The sequence below is a fragment of the Chaetodon trifascialis genome, chromosome 7 (assembly GCF_039877785.1).
Source record: "Chaetodon trifascialis isolate fChaTrf1 chromosome 7, fChaTrf1.hap1, whole genome shotgun sequence".
NCBI lineage: Eukaryota > Metazoa > Chordata > Actinopteri > Chaetodontiformes > Chaetodontidae > Chaetodon > Chaetodon trifascialis.
Genome location: NC_092062.1, coordinates 11,632,195 through 11,651,681, shown reverse-complemented (window position 1 = coordinate 11,651,681; position 19,487 = coordinate 11,632,195). Strand labels below are relative to the sequence as shown.

The window sequence follows — 19,487 nt, the reverse complement described above, 5'->3', positions numbered from 1 at the left end:
AGAAATGATGAAAGACGAAGGCTTCATTCGAACCTTATGAACAGATTTGGACTATTAGGTGATTACTTACAGTGGATTTACCTCAGGCTGTGAGGTGTATGATGTTGGACAGCAGCCAAATATTTCCAGCAAAGATACACAATACTCAATCAATATGGACAATACATGCAGAAATCAATCTCAACATTTCCTGCAGTGCAAATGAGCATTTGACATTTTTTTCTGACTATTTATAATTAAAACAAATGTACACCATCAATGATGTGCTTTGACTAAAAAAAGATTTATTTGAGCCACATTTATTTATACGCAAACAAATGTGTCAATACCGCCACATGATGCTTTCTCTAAAATATGCTGTCATGATGTCCATACCAATCTGCATTTATCAATAAATTGCAGGTGTAAATACTCGTCCAGCGAACCCCTCGCGTTGCCATGGTGGAAAATGAAACAGCCTCTCCAGCTGGAAGAACAAGTGCTGTGTGGACTCCCTGAAGTGGTGCAACACTGGGTCATTGGAGAGCCACAGCGTGTTTGGGAACAGAACAGTCTGTGTTATTTCAGCACAGCCTGTTGGATGAAGGACCATTTCACAGGCATTATGGATTAATCTTTGGCAGGATCTCTCCAGGATCAAACAAAATTGCATGTTTAACCTCACGTGTCCTAGAGCTGAGAGTTCTCTTGTGATAAACCAGGATAGAGAGGATTGAATCTGACCCACATTGGGTTAAACATCACATACTTCTAAATATATTTAAATGGACTCCTGAGTGAAATGATTAAAATGGTGAGTATACGCATCTGTCCTTAGGTGAGTGCAGTTTAACCCCTGAAGAAATGATTAAATTCACAGCATTATGTTCCACTAAGTCAGGCATTGCAATGAGGGGAGACATTAATAGGCCTCTGGCTAGTCTTTTTCCCCAGTCTGCTTCATTATTTTGTTATAAATAAAATATTTTTGAATATACAGTAGTGTTGTAGTTTCTGCACTTCTTTCGTTTCACTTGATGTCTCACTACTCTTCCACAAACAGAAAAACTGTTGAAGGAGCAATGCAATCACCTCATTGTGTTCCTGTTCGGGTAAAAAAAAGTGACCTTTTCAAATGTTCTGTTGTATTTATGGCTCCACTTCGTTGTTCCCATTACACAGAAACACAGATTCACATCTGAAACCCTAACTTATTAAAAACTGTTTGTGATATTGGGCTGAGCGAAGAAATATTATCAAGTTCAGGCCGACAGGAGCAATGATTGACAGGTCTAAATTTAAAAGGCATGGCTCAATTTAACATTTCACAGGTATGGGCCTGTGCATATGATCAATTCATTGTAAGCACCAATAAAATGTGCACTATATATGAAACTACATGCATGTGATCTGTTTATGCATTATCAAACACAAACTTTGGCAAAACATACACTGAATGCATAGACGGTTTGCTTGGTGCACAATGACTTTGACAGAGATTACGCTTCAGTAGGATTCTCACAGACTGTAAATCTGATTTTTAACCCTATGCTCTTAATCCAGCCTCAGTGGCCACAGATGGATATATGGTGACAATCTGGTTCTGATTAAAACTTTATTGTAACTAAAACCCAACTCCCACTTCAGTGTTGCACCATCTCTTGAAACACTGTCAATCCTCTGGTGTCTTTTTTCATTATTTATTCATTGGGCTTTTGATAAAAGTACAGTCATTGTGTAACAGAAATAACAGAGTTTTCATTAATAATAAATCTATGACAGAGACATTTACATTTTGAAAGGTCTGTAAACAGTGGAGTAAAAGACATCTGCATTTTGATTTATGATGGGTTAACATAGTTCTTTCGGGTGAAAATGTGCAATAAAAATACACGATAAATTCAAGGTGGGAGACAACGAACTTGAGACATTAATTAGAATAAGCACAGATATAAATGGCTTCATTTTCAGAATGGTCTGTTAGTGTTGTTCATGGAAATGCTCTGTTTAGTTTAGATACGCTATTTTCTACCAATCAAAAGGCAGGTAAGCCTTCTTTTCTGAAGAAACTCACATGTACATGTATTTTACAAGAGGGTGTTCTTGTGAACAGGTGAAGCGCTTTAAGGATTACCATCTAATACAAGTGCGATTATGTCAGAAACTGTGTGCACCATCCTCCCTGTTCACAGATACACTCACTTTTCACGATAATATGTTTTAATGTATTTCATCCTAGATTCTCTTCTGTTACATCAAAGCCAACAACCACAGTCTTTACCTTTTGGTGATGAGAAAATATATTGGAGAAGTTGGAAACTAAGTGCCTTGCTCAAGGACAATAGTCAGTATGGAGAGGAGAGTACACGTCTTATTCAACTCACACCTCTTCAGTTTTATTTGAAATGCAAACTTCTGCTCACCAGTTTGTTTCTTAGCCACAACCCTGCCTTTGCACTGATATGCGTACTGGAATATAATGAAAATATCTGCAACCGGGAATGTTACGTCACCCTGCTGAATCCTTGTTTCAGTGCGTCCTTGAAGTCCCTCACTGTGCCATGATTTCGTACCTGTTTGCTTATATCAGCATGCCCCTGTGAAATCACGTGATCACAAGAACCGCGCCCTTTGATTTCACAAATCATGGCGATATATTGCAGTGACTGACAGCAGTAATTCTCACTGTGGTTTGAAAGCCGTTCAAAATAAAATCAATCATGCTCAGTTACGGTAATTTTCCATGTTGCAATCTAATGACACAGGGTGGACTCGCATATTGTGTATACTGGCTGTGTTAACATAATTCCCGTATATGCTAACCAAAGACGGCTGCACTGACTGTTTTGAGTTAGAGTTTGGCTTTCGGTAACCTGTTCCACCCACATACTGTAAATAATGGTGAATGAAATAGCCTGTAGGCAGATGACAAGAGAGGATTTTACCTTTGTTTGCTCATGACATTGTTAGCTGTAGAATGAAGGGACGGTGTGAAGGTGGAACATTACCTGATCTCCACCTTTTATAACACAGAGATTAAGGGACCACAGAGGACTTGTAATGCATATTTAAATGTCCTACGTGGCCCATCCACTAACTTGCTTATTATTGAGCCAAATAGAAAGTCATCTGAAAATTAATAGCCAAAACCGTGTGATCTCAGAATAAAGGGGAGATCACACTATGCACTTAAAGGACTTCAGCTATGCCCATAGATCACAAATAATTTTAATGACTGAATCTGCTTTCTAATGGAGTCGGGAAATATGATTAATCTAGTGTTACAATATTTTGAAGAAATAATCCTTTTAGCGATGCATGCATTGTTTGATCAATTAAGTCTATAATACAATTGCCTGCACTCAGATTTCCTCCCACCCAAACTATGAAAAGAGTAATAATGAATCACTTCCTTGCAATATTTCATTAGGGTGCGAGATTTGATTTAATTCACAAACATAACTTAATCTATTTCAGTAATCAGAAGTTCTACAGGAGTCACCACTGACTCACATGTGCATCGCTGTCTTCATCACTATGAACATACAAGGTGTCCTAACCTGCTGAGTGACTTGTGCTTTTTTTTTTTCTTTTTGCCTGTGGGCTTAATCACAGGTTATTTTTTTTGTTTTTGTTTTTGTTTTTGTTTTTTTTTTTGTTTTTGTTTTTTTTAGGAGGCTAAAAAGATACATGTAGACTACAATGACAGCATATTCAGTCTATGTATTGACTGCCAATGAAATAAAAAAAAGTGTCTTGCCATTGAGTTTTTGTGTGTTACAGTGTTTACTCTTCTGTTGTTCATCACAATTTGACCCTTGGCTTCGCCTAGCTCTTAGTGTAGCAAATAAATGAATGGTAGCTAAAATGAAAAGCAGATTTTGTGCCTTGTAGATGACTTTCCATCTGTGTGTTTATTTTTCTGTGAGGTTGTTTCTTGTATAGGGGCAGGGGTCTGCTCGTAATAAGAGTGATACTATTTGCGCTGAAACGCTCCCTGTGTCACTCTGCATAGGTGAGGGACATTATCCGCTTTTTTCACAGTCCTGGAGGCTTTACTTCGGGAAAGGAATCGGATTTCCCTTTTCTAGTGCGCCGGAACTTCATTCAATTGTGTATTCATACTCATGCTGTGGACACTGATTTTGGCTAACTTTACTTTAATAATTCTAACTAAAACTCACGACCGAGGCGTGTTGTTATTATGACAGGTAAATATATGTGAAGACGCATAATAGTGACATGAATCAAAGATTTTTCAGATTTTTGTTTCTATTTTACTCGAGCTCACGGCAGGATATGTGACCACTAGAGGTGTTCTCCGGTCTATATAAAGGCGCCGCCATCTTACATTTTTCAGTCTCTACTGTTCCGGCGAAGTTACGGCTGACTGACTGCAGAGGGAGTGAACGAGGGCTCCCCGCTGACGCTCGTCCTCTCATTTTCCTCGACTTTTTCCATTACTGAGTGGTCTTTACTCTCCAGGATCCGAGTGGACGGACTTTCTGTATTGACAAGGGTAGGCTTCAGCATTCAAACTATCGGCTCTACTCAGTTTCTCCCTCTTTTCCTGTCGGGCTCTCCCTGAATGCCAGTAGGAATGGAGACGGTTGTTGTGTGCGGGCCGGCCGGGGATGCTGCTGCTGCCGCAGCTAGCGAGCCAGCTGCTTTCCCGGCAGATATTTGGGATATGTCAGCCACCGCCTAATGGGAACGTACATGTTTCATAGACGATACTTTCTGACTTTTATCTTAGCGCGGGGCTGGGGTTGGGTGAGACATACACTAGTTAACAAATAGCCAGATGTAAGAGATGGATTTTTGCCTTTTTATACTTTTTTATTTGCCAATTTATACGGAATCCCGAAACAGGAATTGGAAGTAAACGCCGATGTTGTGCCCTCGCTTGTTTGAATAATTAACGTCAGCTAACGATAACACGGGTTAGTTAGCTTAACTACCATTAGCCCACTTTGCAGCTGGCCACATTCCACTATTCTGACTCATGTTTGCCCGACTTGAGTTTCGCCTTTTGGTCGCTTGTGTTTGCAGCTGGGTTATCTTAACGTGCAGTTAATATGGGGGGAGATACAGGAGAGTGGAGCTCGGTGTATCGTGGCCATGTTTACAGCTTTACTAAGTTAGCAAACGCTAATTAACGTTAGCCAAGTCACGAAAAGCGGCGAAGTGCTGTAACGTAGACGCGAGCGTTTCATCCAAAGTTTAGCTGGAACTTCAGAAAGCTGAAAACAGATGGAAAGTTTAGTGTCGGTGTGAGCAGCCACCCTCTAAACTCACATTTACGGTTTATATTCATGTTTATTTTAGGTTAAAGGCCCGTGAGAGTGTGTTTTCCTCTCGTCCTTTTAAACAAAGACCGACAAATTCCTCCCAGCCGCTGAGCTCTGGGAGGAAGACGAGGAGGAGCCACTGTGTGAAATTTGAGTCAGCGGTGTGAGCAAGAAAGTCGGGGGCAGCCAGCAGCTGTGGGGAAGAGGGGGTGCAGCACACTATTGTTTGCATAGCGAAGTTTGAGTTGGTATGTTGTTTTCTTTTTCTTTGTACTTTTCACATGCTCCCATTGCACAGCCATGTTTGCGTTTGTTTGGTTGCTGGAGGAAGGGACAGGCGGGTTGTCCACGGGGGAAAAAGTTGGACACCTGACTGTTTTTCGCCTTCCTGCCGATACAGAAAGCAAACGATGCGATGGCGTCTGTTATTCAATGTGATTTGGTGACACAGGAAGACTGGGCGATGGGATTTTAAGATATGTTTCCCACGTCATGGCTGATGTTTGGGTTTCATTAGAAAGAATGAGTCGGTGAGAGATGGTGAGATTAAACGGCGGCTGGAGGATGTTGACATGTCAGCCAGCGGCTCCAGATGTGCTTGTAATACACGGATGCTCTGAAGCTAAACTGCCTGGTTTATTTTAGATGACAAAGACGCGAAGACAGGGTCGAGTTTTTGAACAATTACTGATCTGATATCATCTGTCTCTGCTGTTTTCATGCCACAGAAATCACAGCATTGTGATTTGACGTTGTTGGAAATATTTAGTGTATTCGTCTTTCTGCGTTGCCTCCTGTGAAATCCCCCATCAGGTTGCACGGCGGAACAAAACCCTGAAAAACCTGTCATTTCGTCAGCAACATTTTCTTCTAACGTTGCATTAAGATTTTGAAGACGGAAGCGCGGGTGTAGCCTACATCCGAGACCGGTAGTGGTTTGAGGTTATCCACTTGCAAGACGATTGTTGCCACGGACCTTTCCAGCGGTATTGCCATCGCCTGAAACTATACATTTTCTGCTTTAATGACCCACATCCTGTGTGGGTGCGCATTTCGATGGTCATTTGTATTCAACTTTAAGGTCTGAGCCAGATTTTTGAATGTATGACCTTACATGACAATAGTGATGTTCATTTCGATTTATCCTGAAATATATTTCTGATGAGATCACCTGTGAAGTGACAAAGAAAGAATTCGCAGCCTTGTATAAATAAAGGTTCAGTTTTACATATATTAACGATAAATACAGGCTACATCTTAAAGGATTTTTTGTGCTACATTCAACCTTTGCAATCTTATTTATTTATTTTTCATTTTGAATAGAATAATAAATATTGAGCAGAAAAAGGGAAAAGTCATTATCATGTGGAAGTTGCAGGGATGTTTCCTGGAGCTCCCGTGTCTCTGTGGGCATCCATCATTTTGCAGTTGAGACACAGACCAAACGCTGCAGCGGCTGCAGGCATTGAGCTCATTGTGTTGTTGGCAGCCAGCAGTGAGTGCTGCTGACCCTGCACATTAGGTGGCTAGCACTAAAGCCCGTGTCTCTCTGCTTGTGCCGATAATGCAGCTTGTTTGGGTCATTTACTCATATGGATGTATTGAACTCAGGTGTTTTTTTCCACTTGAGAGGAAATGGGCTGTGCAGGAGTTAAGATGGATTTAGCTCTTTTGAAGCCCGCTCTCTATAAATATATATATATATTTTTAACCCACGCACTGTATATTTCCTCTAACAAATTAATTTTGTGTCAGTGAAATGCCACAGAATGCCAGGAAGAGACTGTAAAATTAGGCCACAAATGTCTGCAGGCCAAAAGAGTGAAATGCAATTTAGAGGAAGTGTCTTTCATATACTTTTTTTTTTTGAAGTCAATATGATACAGTTTTCTTTACTGAAAGTAAACCTTGAGGCTCACCTGAATGCAATTCGTGGCAGTTTGGTTCAGATTTGCTGACAGAGTGGCTGTTTCTTTCCATTCATGGAGAGGAAATGGGATTGGAGAGTTTAGATGTGTTTAGCTGTTTTTGAATTCCAGTTATGAATACATGGATATGATTTTTTTCAACCGTCCTATGATTGGTTTCTTTAAAGTTTCTACAAATTAAAAAGGAACAAGCTGATATTCACAGTGCAGAGATTTAACTGAGGATTTTTTTAGCGTTCCTGCATTTGTAATTAATAATTTCTTTTGCTTGGAGGTGTTTTTGAAATGCTTGATTTCCCAAATAGCTTACAGATTTCTTTCATGCTCGCTTAGTTGTTGCTGATGTTTTTAGATAATTGGTTAAACATGAGCATTTAAGACCTCATGGGTGTCACTGCGGACCTGTAATGACCTATTTTGAATTTATTTGTTGGAGGTGGAATGACGTTATCTCATCATAGTTGTCAGTCATGGTTTCATGACGCTTAATCACGATTGAGATTGCTGTTGGTTTGTTAGAATTTCCTTCCTTTGTGTACCATCAAGGTCTGAGCTGTATTTCGTCCATCTCTGTCTGCGTATCTCAGGAATTGTATTCTCTGCCAGCCAGATAGTCTACATTCGCAGCCTTGTCTGGCCTGCAACGCAGCATTAAAACCAAACCTCCTCCCAACAGAAGTCACCTTTATGCTTTGTTGGTTCATGTTTGTCATTGACACATTAATGAAGGCTGGATGTCTATATGAACATCGTGTTTTTCTTAACTATATTCAGGGCAGTGAGACTGAAGTACACTATTCCTGGCCATCCCATTCTGTGCTGGAACAGTAAGCCTGTCATTTGAGTGCTTTCCTGGGACAGTAGTGCTGTGATTACACATCATAGGGCTTTTTGTGCCTGTGTGCGCATGCACAGTGCCTCGCCATCTACATTCACATTTGTGTGCCAAGAGTATAAAATACCTGTTTGATGGATCTATTGAAGAATGTGACTTCCTCCTTCTCCTCAACTCCCTGTGGGTGCAGATACCTTGATTTATCCCACATACGACAGCCAAGACAACCATCTGACTCTGGTGACTGGTGTGTCACTCATTAGTCATCTGGTCTCAGTTACATGGCTTTTAACTGGACCAGGCACAACTCTACATATTGTATTCCACATCTGGCTTCAAAGAGACCTCTCGTTCGGTTTTTTGTGGCCAGGCTGCAAGCCTGATATTTAGGAACTCTTACTGGAATGAGTTTTTTTGTGTTAACATTCAGAGTCAGACTGTAGGGTAAGGCTGCCATTTGCGTCTCTCAATTGGAGACCAGACTTTGCTTGTTTGCCCATCAAAAAAAACTATCATCGGCTCAGTTTCGAACGCCAGATGTAAAGACCCACATTTTCCACTAGTGTGAATGATAAATGGTTCCACTGTGCTCTTTGATGGAATGTTTGATTTGTATGCAGCCCTGTGTGGGACATATGGCTCCCATTAGGGCAGGGCTAGGTTGTGTGAGGGCAGGCTTGCAAAGCTTGGCAGGATGGTGTGTGAACAGTGAATTTGAGTTGGTGCCTTTGTGGGTAGAAACGGCAGTCTTGGAGCCTGACTCAGAATTGTGTTTTAATGACACAGCTGAGCTGGGGTGGTGTGGGTGTGAGAGGAGGGAAGTAATCCAGAGCAGTTTTTTAGCTATCCTTGAGTGTATTTGCATATTGGCAGCCATTTAACTCTACAAAACTCCTACACATTCACCAGCACTCACGCCAGACTGCTTTTTACCACTATATGCCTTGCTGCTGTGCCTTTCTGTATGTCCACTTCTAGGTCATTTAGTCTTCTCTTTGTGCTTTATCCGATTTGATGGTATCATTAGTAGAGTGTTACGTGTAGACTGTTTTGCAGGGGGGAGAATAAAAGGCCCACAGAAAAAACTATTAACCATAGAGCAAAGTGAGCAACTGCAATGGTGATGTTAAATATCAGTTTTTACAAATTCTTTGGTCAAAGAGGTTAAAAAGAAATGGCACTATTGTTTGAGATGTGAAAGTATAGTGGACTGTTTTTACCAATCAGAGTAATGAGTCTGTACAGAAGCAATCAAGATGATTGCATAACAGGAAGACAACATGTTGACAGCTGGCAGCCAAGGTTGATGTCTCTGAAATGGGGAGTGTGAGTTAGTATTTCCTCTATAGGTAAAACAAAAATGAGCTCACACTTCAAACGAGAAGAGCACATTTTATGGTATGCCACTCAGATTCCATTACCTAAAACGTGTGAATGATGACTAAAAACCTGAAATAGCAAATAAACAGGCCATTTCTTATGGCCTGCTCTTTGAATTTCTTTTAGACTCTGACATTTAAGTTGTTGCTGTCACTACATCTGACCTCACAGCAGTAACTAGCCTCAAAACTGTTGGATCAAGCAATGGCTACTTGAATTTGAATCTAACACAGTTACTTTCCATGCATGGGGGCAAAAAATCTTTCAAAAAGCAGTTTTTCCTATGAGAAAAGATAATTTTTCATTTGCGATGTTAGTTCATATCTTGCTGACACAAGGTTGGAGTGAACAAAAGCCTGCAGTCTTGAAACTTTTCGGCCTCTAGTACTGCAGTTGCTCAAACAGGTAAGAACATCATATGGATGTTAAAGCAGCCTTTTCTTCCTGTTATGTTAGAATAGAAATCTAGAAATACACACAGGCTGTACACTTGGTTGTAATTAATTCAGTGTATAGTGCTCAATTGCATTCCGACTAGTGCTAAACAAACATGGGCACAACAGTATCCATGTCAAACGTTGGTCAGGACATGAAAGCTTTTGGCAGGCTTTAAAGAGGCTGTAGTCTTTTATATTTTCATATTTACTGTAGATTATGTGGGACCGACATACTGTGTCAGCAGGGCTTTGGTTTTAACTTGCTTAGTTCACTGTAGGAAAGTCTTGTTGTTAGCCAGCCCCGCTTTCTCTACTGTGGTATGAATCAGTTCATGGCTCTTTGTTTGCCTTACCCGTGTTTTCCTCCAGTGTGCCTGTTTGGTACTGAAACGTGTCCAGACTGGTTCGCCATGACTGAACAGGATTTGGTCTCTTTTTTTGTGTTGAATCCATCAAGGAATAACCACAGATATACTTTTGAAATGGTTTGACAAAAGGATTTCTGATTCTATGGATACACAGCCCCTGTTTCTGTCTCATTTTAGCCAGGATTTTCTTCTGCATTTCTCCTATTTCCTGCTTCTGTGCATACTGTCATAACATTTATCTTTGAGAGTGAATGGAGAATATCTCTGTTTTTTGTTGTTGTTTTTTTTTTTTAATTAATCCCCTCTCACCCACTCTACCTCTCTCCTGCCATTGCCAGTGTTTACTTTCCTGCAGAGTGTAGTTTAAGCTTCAAAGCCAGCACAGGAATGTGTATGCCCCCCTCCCCCCTTTCACTCCACCCAGTGCTCCACTTCCCCTGTCCTTCCTCACCTAAATCTGGGCGAGCTGCTACACTTAATGGTGGCTTTGTGTGTGAACTGCTGCTGTTTGCATGTCTGGCTGTAACAGAGAAGGAGGAAATCCAAGAAAGGGAGGATGCAGGAAAGGAAAGAAGGCACTGGAAAGGCAATTGTCTGGGCCGTTTGTTTTGAAGCAACGCTGCTATTCATTTCCAATGGTGTCTCTTCCTTCTTTTACCTCTGCTGTGATCTTTTTGTGTTAAATGTAAAATGGCTGATGTTTGGACTGGAAAGACAGAGGACTGGCAGTGAGCAGGGTAGAGGATAGATGAAGATGGAAGGTGAGATGCCACTGAGGCAGTTTTGACTGACTGCTTCTTTTTTGGTTTTTGGTTTTCTCTTTCAGATCAGGAAGCTGTGTCAGCCGTGGTTTGAGAAAGGAACATGGCTTCCCAGGGTGAGTTAATAGACACACGCTCAAACTCTTTCACCTCCTTTCTCTCTGCAGCTTCCATTTAATTTGCCTGCATGTCTCTCCTCACACACGCGCACGCACACACACACACACACACACAAACACACACACACACACACACACACACACACACACACACACACACACACACACACACACACACACACACACACACACACACACACACACACAGTAGTACACAGTGTGTCCAAGTTTGCAGTAGTGCTCCTGTTGTGGATTTATGTTCTCATTAGAGCAAAGTGAATTAGTTATTGATTTCAATTTGGAACTCGGAGCACATGTGAAATCAAACTTTCTGTTTTTACTGTTAAATCACACATATCATTGAAGTATGAGAACGTGGGGGAAAACACCACGAGAAGCAGGTCAGAAATCCATTGATCTCAGTAGCTACAGGAAGGAAGTTGTTGCCCCCTGCAACTCATACAACATTAGACATTTTCCTGTATGGAAAGAATTAAACTGTATAAAGACACAAACCTCAGCAGTTTTGACATAAAATGGGACAGTTGCAATTAAATTTGATGCTACAATTGTGATCCTATAACTGGATTAATTGTGATTGTCATTCTTGGCAATAATTGCGTGGGTGTTGTTATTGTCATCACATCTGGTGTATTATGTTCTTTTCAGGCCTCGTCAGCTCACCTAAAATGAACTCCACACTCTTCCTTAGAAATCACAAAGCTGACAATACCCATTTCTCTGCATTGTGATGTTGTCATATGACAATGTAAACAAGAATTTTCTGTGCATTACCAATGTTTTTTCCCTTGGTTGATGCATATTTTCTGAAACTTTGTCTCTTTCCAGCTGATCTGATGGAGTTAGACATGGCCATGGAGCCAGACCGTAAGGCCGCAGTCAGTCACTGGCAGCAACAGTCATACCTGGATTCAGGCATCCATTCAGGGGCCACCACAACTGCTCCCTCCCTCAGTGGGAAGGGCAACCCTGAGGAAGACGATGTCGACAACCAGGTCATGTATGAGTGGGAGCAGGGCTTCAACCAGAGCTTCTCCCAAGAACAAGTACAAGGTAAGTCAGTGTGTTGATCTTTTCAGGAGGATGTTTTTATGTATGGCCCATATAGCAGCTTGAATTCCAATATAACAAAATTGCTTGCAACTGAATGACTTGTTCTGTCTCTCTTAGACATAGACGGTCAGTATGCCATGACCCGCGCCCAGCGGGTGCGTGCAGCGATGTTCCCAGAGACTCTTGAGGAGGGCATGCAGATCCCCACCACACAGTATGATTCAGCAAACCCCACCAATGTTCAGAGGCTGGCAGAGCCCTCACAAATGCTCAAACATGCTGTGGTCAATCTGATCAACTATCAAGATGACGCTGAGCTGGCAACCAGAGCCATACCAGAACTCACCAAACTACTCAACGATGAGGACCAGGTAGTTGCCCATGAAACCTTAACCTCAGTACTGACTTGATTGAATTGTTTTTCTTTTTTGTGTGTGTTTTGTTTTCCTGTCGTTCTCTAACATTTGTGTCTTCTGCCTTGTCCAGGTTGTAGTAAACAAAGCAGCAGTGATGGTCCACCAGCTTTCAAAGAAAGAGGCTTCTCGCCACGCCATCATGCGCTCCCCTCAAATGGTGTCTGCTATCGTCAGGACCATGCAGAACACAAACGATGTGGAGACGGCTCGCTGCACCGCAGGAACACTCCACAACCTGTCCCATCACAGAGAGGGTCTGCTGGCCATTTTCAAGTCTGGAGGAATCCCAGCTCTAGTTAAAATGCTTGGGTATGTGAAAGGAGACAAAGGGACAATTGATATGGAAGGGGTTTTTTTTTGTGGTGGGATGTTTCCACGGTCAAAAACTTACAGGCCAAAACTAGTTTTTGTTTCAAAGCCTTTCAATACGAGCATCATTTTGTTTTAGTGCTTTTTGGCAGAGTGGCCTGTCAACTGTGATCAGAAAAACATGAAAAAAATTGTAACTGGCGGTTAACTCATCAAAGTCAGAGGGATTATGGGGAGGAAGGTCTATTGAGAACCCTAATCTAATACAGATCTAGTTGTGGTTATTTCCCAGTGGGACAGAAATCTAATAAGTCTTTGTTTGCTCTACAGTTCACCAGTGGACTCTGTCCTGTTCTATGCCATTACCACCCTCCACAACCTCCTCCTGCACCAGGAAGGAGCCAAGATGGCTGTCCGTTTGGCTGGGGGACTACAGAAAATGGTGGCTCTGCTCAATAAGACCAATGTCAAGTTCCTGGCCATCACCACTGACTGTCTCCAGATACTGGCCTATGGCAACCAAGAAAGCAAGGTGAGGGGTGTGTGAGAGTGTGCAGTAAATTGGTGTGTTTCTTACTGTAAGGCTGACCTAACCTGAACCTTCTTCTGTGTTCTGTTCTTGTGTAGTTGATAATCCTGGCCAGCGGTGGCCCCCAGGCATTGGTCAACATCATGAGGACTTACACCTATGAGAAGCTGCTGTGGACCACGAGCCGTGTTCTCAAAGTTCTGTCAGTCTGCTCCAGTAACAAGCCTGCCATCGTAGAAGCTGGTATGTTTGATCTCCATCCAACATTAAATGTCATTCTATCTGTACCATGTATTCATGGCTGAGGTTGTTGCTTTCAGCTTTATTTTGAATGCATTCATAATGGAAACCTTACCATGCTAACAGATTAGTCAAATAATAGTAACTGTGGTGATTTGAAAAGTATTGTGATGTCTCACACTATATATGTATGTAAACAACACAATTCTGTGTCCCTCTCTTCAGGAGGCATGCAGGCTCTGGGACTCCACCTGACAGACCCCAGCCAGAGACTGGTCCAGAACTGTCTCTGGACTCTCAGGAACTTATCAGATGCTGCCACCAAACAGGTGATGAGGGCCGCCCTTTATACCAACATCGAAATCTTTTTATTTGTCAGTGAAAGATGTGAGAATAAGACTCAGGAGCCTAAATAGCAAAGCAATAAAAAAAAGCATTTCTCAGTGGAAAGATAAGAGAGAAGCACATTAAAAAATTCTTCTTACCAAAGCATTCACGTTGCTCTTGAGAATGTGTACGAGCCTTCCTTTTCATGCTGACCTCACTGTTGTGTTTCTCTCCAGGAGGGAATGGAGGGTCTGCTAGGAACTCTGGTCCAGCTGCTCGGCAGTGACGACATCAATGTGGTGACCTGCGCTGCCGGCATCCTGTCTAACCTGACCTGCAACAACTACAAGAACAAGATGATGGTCTGCCAGGTGAGCGCACGCACACAGTGAAAGTACACTGCACACAGGTTGCTGAAATGCTGTATGTAAACATTTGGGTTTATCCTCCTCACTCGTACTTTTCAGTATCATTTGGTAAAATGGAATCTCTGATGCATCTGTTACATCATCTGTCTTTCTGTAGGTTGGAGGTATTGAGGCGTTGGTCCGCACAGTGCTTCGTGCTGGTGACAGAGAAGACATCACAGAGCCGGCCATTTGTGCCCTGCGTCACCTCACATCTCGACACCAGGATGCTGAGATGGCACAGAATGCTGTCCGACTGCACTACGGCTTACCTGTGGTTGTCAAATTACTGCATCCGCCATCACACTGGCCACTTATTAAGGTGCGGGCACACAGACACACACAGACTTGCCAGCAGCAGACAGCCACAGAAGCAGCTCTTCATACTGTCATGTTAGTGGTGAAAATCAGTTTATCCTTGACTGCACCTTGACTTGAAAATAATGGGCCAAACCTGGTTTTAAATGGTCAGTATTACCTCAGTGAGAAGGCGTAGTTGGCCAATCATCCATCGGCAGCTTTGGGTCTGTCAGGACTGAATGTTTGTCGTGGGTTGGAATGCCTGACTGCTGAAGTTGCTTAAACCCGGAGCATATTATACTTGTTTTGGGTCCAGTCCAGTGTAGATGCTGCAAAATATAAGTCCAGGCCTCTAATATACTGAAGTGTATTTATGGACACAGAAAATGAGCATTTTTTTTCAACTGTGTTCTTGTCAGGATGGAGACAAAGCTTGTCTCGAATTATAAACATAATCCACTCAGGGTCTATTAGAATGAAGGGCTATTCAACTAAAAAAAAAAAAAAAAAAAAAAAAAAGCCAATATAACCATGCATTTCCAAAGGTATACCAGCAATTCTGCTTGATGGCTTCCTAAAGTTGAAAACTGGCATAACTGACATGTAAATCTGTTCGTCCATCAGGCTACAGTCGGCCTGATCCGTAACCTGGCTCTGTGCCCTGCAAACCATGCTCCTCTGAGGGAGCAGGGGGCCATCCCCAGACTGGTTCAGCTGCTGGTCAGAGCACACCAAGACACACAGAGACGCACCAGCATGGGAGGCACGCAGCAGCAGTTTGTGGTGAGAGCACAAACACACACGCACACACACACACACACACATAAACAACAGCATGACAGGATTAATGGGATATGCACCAGTTCCCCAGCACAATTTAAACCTGACTTAAAACTGATCTCAGATTTGGCACTAACCAGTTGTGCAGCACTTCTCTTGGTCACTTCATAAAGATGAGAACCTCAGATCAGAGACAGTTCCCACAATGACCTGCTCATTTATAAGAGAGCCCTAAAGCACTCGGCGCAGTTTAAATGTATCTAATCATGTTTTCTTTTGTCATTAGGAGGGAGTTCGTATGGAGGAGATTGTGGAGGGCTGCACAGGAGCACTTCACATCCTGGCCAGAGACGTCCACAACAGAATAGTCATCAGAGGACTCAACACCATTCCACTCTTTGTACAGGTACAAAATATTCTTCAGTCTTCTCGTGTTTGTGTCGTCACGGTGCAGTCACACCAAAACATGTTACTGAAATAGATCTTTAATAAGTGTGCTAAAGATTCCAGGAAGTCTAGACTGTGAGTGTTGTGATTGAATTGTCTCAGGTGTCATTAAGGGTTGAATAGGGACCATGGATATTAAAAATGTCTGTCAATTTTGTCACATTGAAGTAGTTTGAGAAAAAAAAAAAAAAAAAAAAACTGCCTTGGTTTTCCCAGCATGTTCAGAAGTTACATTTATTGTAGTGTGTGTGTGTGTGTGTGTGTGTGTGTGTGTGTGTGTGTGTGTGTGTGTGTGTGTGTGTGTGTGTGTGTGTGTGTGTGTGTGTGTGTGTGTGTGTGTGTGTGTGTGTGTGTGTGTGTGTGTGTGTGTGTACTTGCACTCCATGAATCTGTGCTTGTTACATCCTTTCGGGTCATGTGCGAGTGTGAAGGTCCAGAAAATGTTTCTAAGCTTTCCGTATGTGTTTGTGTGTGCAGCTGCTGTACTCTCCCATTGAGAACATCCAGCGCGTAGCAGCAGGCGTCCTGTGTGAGCTGGCCCAGGATAAAGAGGCTGCTGAGGCCATCGAGGCCGAGGGAGCCACCGCGCCACTCACAGAGCTATTGCACAGCCGCAACGAAGGAGTTGGTACGTTCACAAAGTCACACTCATTTTACCACTACGTGGATACTTAGGTGGTCAGAATAGCCTGTCTGAGTGCTTCTGATTCATGATCTTCATTGATGTAGACAAATGAAGCAACATGCATGTTGTAACCTTACTCATGGCAGTACCTGGCCTCTTAGCTGAGCATTGCTTTTATTTGTAGTTAGTAATTTGTTGATGAACCTGTCAACCCTCTGTCTTCCCTCAGCCACCTACGCTGCAGCAGTTTTGTTCCGTATGTCAGAAGACAAACCCCAAGACTACAAGAAACGCCTCTCTGTAGAACTCACCAGCTCACTGTTCAGGACAGAACCAATGGCCTGGAACGAGGTATGAAGCACTCACATTAAATTGCTAATCATTGTATTTGTATAAAGTCAGATGCTTGTGTAATGAATTGTGGACGTAGTGAAAGTGCTGCCACCCTGCTCATCGCTGTCTGTCTGTGTGTTACTTTGCAGACTGGAGACCTGGGTTTGGACATTGGAGCTCAGGGAGAGCCTCTGGGCTACAGACAGGAAGGTAAGTCACCTCCTCACCTCTGGCTGCTGGGAGGAGAAACACGAGGGGGGGAGCAAGGATGTCACAAGTGCCAGAGCAGTTAGGCTGAAACATTTTTAGCTGAACCTTTTTTTTTTTTTTAAACTTACTTGGCATTCAGTCACTGTCGTCTCCATGCGCCTCCTCTGCCTCCCTGTAGTTGATACACTGCCAAATTTTGTCACAGTCCAATGACTGAGCTCCACCTGTCTGTTGTTGTTAATGCTAATGACAGGATAGGCTGTCAAAAGTTTGTGATACACAGGCAACTTGAGACAGTAGTTGAGGGTCAATAGTGCTTTCAAGACGAGGAGGGAGACTGATGTTATCCCTTCTGTCAGTCAGGAGAACACAGCCGGCTCTGACGACACACAACACTGCTGCTTTCAGCTATTGTCACAGCTGGCCATCTAAGTGTTACAGGTGTACCAGGACCTTAGACTGTGTACAGATCAATAGGGGCAAGGGTTGGCTGTTAATTTTCATTTACACTGCTCTCCATTCCTCCAGCACTAACAGCTTTAATTGGCTCTTGTAAAATGTAAAATGAAAACAGACTTAAGGTTGCTTGCTGCACTGCAGATGGATCTCTGTTGCTGGAACCAAACTAAACGGACTGGACTGAGTCAGGGGTTCAGAGCTGCAGCTGTAGTTTGAAGCTGGAGGATGGACAGTGTGCTGTGTTGCTGTGTCGTGTCACGTTTGAATGATCGTACTACTGTGTGACCGCTTGGTTTGTTAACATGCTTCTAACAACTGCTCTGCTTCCCCTGCCTCTCCTCCGTCCACTCCTCCCTCCCCCAGACCCGAGCTACCGTTCCTTCCATTCGGGGGGTTATGGAGGGGACTCGATGGGTATGGAGCCCATGATGGACCACGATCTGGGCGGCCACCACCCTGGCCAGGACTACCCCCCTGTAGAGGGGCTGCCTGACCTGGGACACGCCCAGGAACTGATAGAGGGCCTGCCCCCCGGCGACTCCAACCAACTGGCCTGGTTTGATACCGACCTGTAAATACAAGACCAACATTACACTACACTTTCTACTAGGTAAGACTGTCAACACACTTGGTGGCCTTTTGTTAGCCAAAATGAAAGGGGGGCTGTAAAAGTAGAAGCACAGTGGGGAGTTTTTCTGTCTGGATGAAGAGGCTGAGGGGGAGGAGTGGGTTTACTCACTGTGGCTGCTGCATGTTCAGACTGCTCCTAATTGCAAAGTTGTGTGATGTGGTTTGTGTTTGATGGGGTTTGATCTGTGTGTGTGGTCTTAACAAACGCCCGTGCCCCGGCTCCTTCCCGTCACCTCATTCCTCCTTTCTTCTCTTTTTCATTCTCTCTCTCTCCTCCCTCTGCAGCTGTATCATGTGATCTGGATGAACCTGCATCGTGATTCGCCCATATGGAGGAGGCGGGGTTTCAGAAAGTGCCTGAAGACGACTCAACAGCAAGCAGAGTTTCCGGTCTATGGGAACTCCATTGGGACAAACTAGATTTAAGTGCGGTTCTGTTCTGCTCTCTGGGCCTGACGGAGGGCTGACTAAATCCTGACGTGACACATGGATTTTGATCCCAACAGTTGATTTTTGAAAAAACCCTTTTTATGTATTTTGTTTTTCATTTTTACTTCTTTTGGTTGGTTTTCTTTTTTTATTCTGTTTTCCTCAAGTCTGTAATGGTACAAACTGATTCTAGCTTGCTTTTTTCATTCAGATTATGATACTCATCTCTTGTTTTTGCAGTCCCTTGTATTTTAAGTCTCTGGTAGTGTTGAGGTTTTTTTTTAGTGGTAATGCTCCATCAAAGTAAAGAATCTGATCACATTTTAAATGGTGTCCAAACACTAAAGTTAATCAGTTGAATTGTATTCTGATGATCAAGTGTAACATTGTGTAGCTTTTGTATAAAAACACAGGAATTGGAAATCATGGTCCAAATATCAAGCTATTTTCTTGCTTTAAAGGTGGACACTGATGTGTCTCTGCTGTTCCAAAGGGGGTGTAGCTGACCTAGCTGGATGGGTGTGGCTGTGGAAGGACAGGTGGAGGAGGGCTCTTATTGGTCTGCTGTTGCAAAGGGGTGGGGTAGTGGGAGGAGCTGGTTGCTGTAGCCTGCTGTGTTCTGAAACAATAAAATGGACTGTCATTTCACCTGGACGCCTCCACGTCTCATTTCACCAACACCTTCAGTCCAGGAGGACGAGTTACGCAGCGAGACAACACTTCTGGTTCTTCTTTGAATGCCATTCAATATGTTTTCAGGTTGTCCGTCCCGTCCTCATCAACTTGGTAATTCAGGAAGCGTTGACTCAAGGATGAACTCACTGTGACCACACAAACACATTTGACCAAACCCATTAATTCATACGCTAATTAT

At 43.0% G+C, this 19,487-nt stretch overlaps 1 protein-coding gene across 1 annotated transcript; it reads left to right on the top strand.

The window, feature by feature from the left end:
• The first annotated feature begins 4,337 nt into the window (after nucleotides 1-4,337).
• Nucleotides 4,338-19,261, top strand: ctnnb1 (catenin (cadherin-associated protein), beta 1). The gene is made up of 17 exons (XM_070967201.1): nucleotides 4,338-4,498; nucleotides 11,045-11,095; nucleotides 11,948-12,172; nucleotides 12,290-12,543; nucleotides 12,659-12,897; nucleotides 13,228-13,429; nucleotides 13,525-13,669; nucleotides 13,892-13,995; nucleotides 14,230-14,364; nucleotides 14,519-14,722; nucleotides 15,325-15,483; nucleotides 15,767-15,886; nucleotides 16,405-16,555; nucleotides 16,782-16,903; nucleotides 17,035-17,095; nucleotides 17,918-18,164; nucleotides 18,470-19,261. The coding sequence occupies exons 2-16, from the start codon at nucleotides 11,083-11,085 to the stop codon at nucleotides 18,127-18,129; spliced, it is 2,346 nt and encodes a 781-aa protein (XP_070823302.1). The 5' UTR covers nucleotides 4,338-4,498; nucleotides 11,045-11,082; the 3' UTR covers nucleotides 18,130-18,164; nucleotides 18,470-19,261.
• Nucleotides 19,262-19,487: the final 226 nt, after the last annotated feature.